Below are 2,381 nucleotides of genomic sequence, written 5' to 3' on the forward strand. Positions count from 1 at the left end.
ATCTTATATCAGCCAAAAAGTCTTTTTGATCTTGCTTTGAGACTGATTTACTAAACAAGAACTGATTGTGTAAGAATAATAACCTTGTTTTCAGAATATGTAAGATTATTTGTCTTGTTAGTCTGAAAATTCGACTCAAATTAGGTCAAAAATTTCTGCCAATGGAGTAAGAAAATTTTACTTGSTAAGATTCTTGAAATACTTGATTTGACTCAATTTTTTTCTTATTTCAAGAATCTTACCAAGTAAAACTTTATTACTCCATTGGCAGAAATTTTTGACTTAATTTGAGTCAAATTTTCAGACTAACAAGACAAATAATCTGACACATTCTGAAAACAAGATTATTATTCTTACGCAATCAGTTCTTGTTTAGTAAATCAGTCTCAAAACAAGATCAAAAATACTTTTTGGCTGGATATAAGATTTTAAAACTTGTTAAAATGGACAGTTTTTGCAGTTTAACATAAATCTACAACAAAACACGTAGGAGAACCGGTGGAAAATAATGTTTAATCGTCTTTTGGGACTCTTCTTTAAAAACTTCCGTGTGCAGCTTTATGTTCCCTTTCTACTCATAGATAATAAAGTTGTAATATTTGTAAAAAATAAATAAATTTTTTGAGTGTTCACTTTCCTTTCCCATTGCCTCTTAATCTGGTAATCAGGGAAAGCAAAAGGGACGGGGGTGAAAAAGGCAGCGGCGAGCAGAGGATCAGGTTTCTCAGSCGCTCTGTACCCTAATCCTGGATTTGGAAATGGGATAAGAACATAGGTAAGTACAGACACAAGCAATTACAGCACTGACTTAGAATTGGAAGGTGGTGGTGGGGGGTGGGGGGGCAGCTTGATAGGAAAAAAAAAGGGGATCTCATAGGTCGAGGAGGGGCAGTGGTTAGGTGTAGGTGGGTGGGATATAAATACCTGCAGTAGACCAAAGCAGAAAAATGCCGAGGGTATGACTTCCACGCATCGCTGCTGTTGAATAAAGACAGCAAGAGGCCTCTGTAGTCGAGAACCACATCTCAGCAGCTCCAGCAGAGATTTTAACTTGAAGCTAAAGTTCTTCACTGTTCATCTGCAAAGGTTTTGTGTGAGGGGTAGAGTTGTGCCTGAAACTGTGAAGGGTTCTGACGGAGGTGCCGACATCCATTTCTCTTKGAGAAAAAAAAAAGAAAAAAGAAACTCATCTCGGTTTTATTCAGTTTTACTTTATTTTTTTTTTCATCCTCATAGATTCCCCAGAGCCTGAAGAGAGACGTATGCTTGACTGAGCCAGAGAGAAAAGGACAAGATAAGAAGACAATCCTGAGGGTGTAAGACGACTAGTCGCAGCCAGAGAAAGACAGCAGAGCAAGAGGAGGCCGAAGGAGACAAGGCAAAAAGACACGAGGCACAAAAAAGCTGACATCACAAGAAACACACAGAAGCAGACAGATCTCAAGAATGCAAGGATAAAAAAAAAAAGCTAAATATAAAAACAAGCAAAAATGGAAAAGACCAAATAGTTAAAAAGACTGTAAATTTGTTGGAAGACTAACATCAGTGTACATTTGGAACTGCTTGAGTGATCCAGAAAAAAAAAATGGCATGCCAGGCATTTGGTCCTGACTCTTTCACCTCACTGGCAGCAGATGCGTCTCTGCCGATCCTCATGCACCACGGCTCGACCACCGACTGCCTGCCAACCACCTCGCACGCTCACAGCATGGTCTCTGCAGGTAAAATAGAGCTGATTACCTTCTTCCATCCTTTTCTGTCRTGTCTTTCCTTTCCAAATTACTCTTGTTATAACCAACTTTCAATGCATCCTCCAGTGGTTGTTTTATATTTGGCAAAATAGTTGAAAAAAAAACCCCTGTGGTTTAGAAACCTGAAGCAAGATATTGGCAATGTACATGTCGAACACATAAACATGCTCTGAAGTGATTTACTTACTATAAACACAAAAATAATACATGTTGTTGGTTTTATTGCTCTGCAATTGACCAGAGATGCTTAATCAGTGCTCCTGTCCAGCAATTCCCATCACAGCCATTAAAGAGAAATGATGAGAATAAATCTAAGAAGAAAACTGTGTAAATGTATTGAAAAGGCAGTGAAATGATGTAAACAAATCAAATTGGCTAGTTTGGCCCAGTTGTCAGTGGATAATTGCTTTAAGGATGATTAATAGTTATTATTTTCATCACGAAGTAGCCTTGTCAAAAAGACTTCATAGTTTCAGTGTTTGAGGATAATTTTGAGCTACAAGACTGGATCATGCAAATGTATTTGTACACACAAGCATTTATGAAGCAGCTGGATAAATGTGACGTTTAAAAATGTCTAATGTGTGTTAAAGCACTTTTACGTCACTACTTTGTTAAACTATATATATA

The 2,381-nt window shown here is 37.6% G+C and overlaps 1 protein-coding gene across 1 annotated transcript in view; it reads left to right on the forward strand.

The window, feature by feature from the left end:
• Positions 1-897: 897 nt before the first annotated feature.
• Positions 898-2,381, forward strand: part of pou1f1 (POU class 1 homeobox 1) — a gene marked incomplete in the record, with an annotated part of 13,000 nt that continues 11,516 nt past the window's right edge. Inside the window, 2 exon segments of the mRNA XM_014011510.1 lie at positions 898-1,139; positions 1,237-1,721. Coding sequence (XP_013866964.1) covers positions 1,586-1,721 — 136 coding nt within the window.

This window comes from Austrofundulus limnaeus, unplaced genomic scaffold (genome assembly GCF_001266775.1).
Source record: "Austrofundulus limnaeus strain Quisiro unplaced genomic scaffold, Austrofundulus_limnaeus-1.0 Scaffold81, whole genome shotgun sequence".
In the NCBI taxonomy this organism is placed as follows: Eukaryota; Metazoa; Chordata; class Actinopteri; order Cyprinodontiformes; family Rivulidae; genus Austrofundulus; species Austrofundulus limnaeus.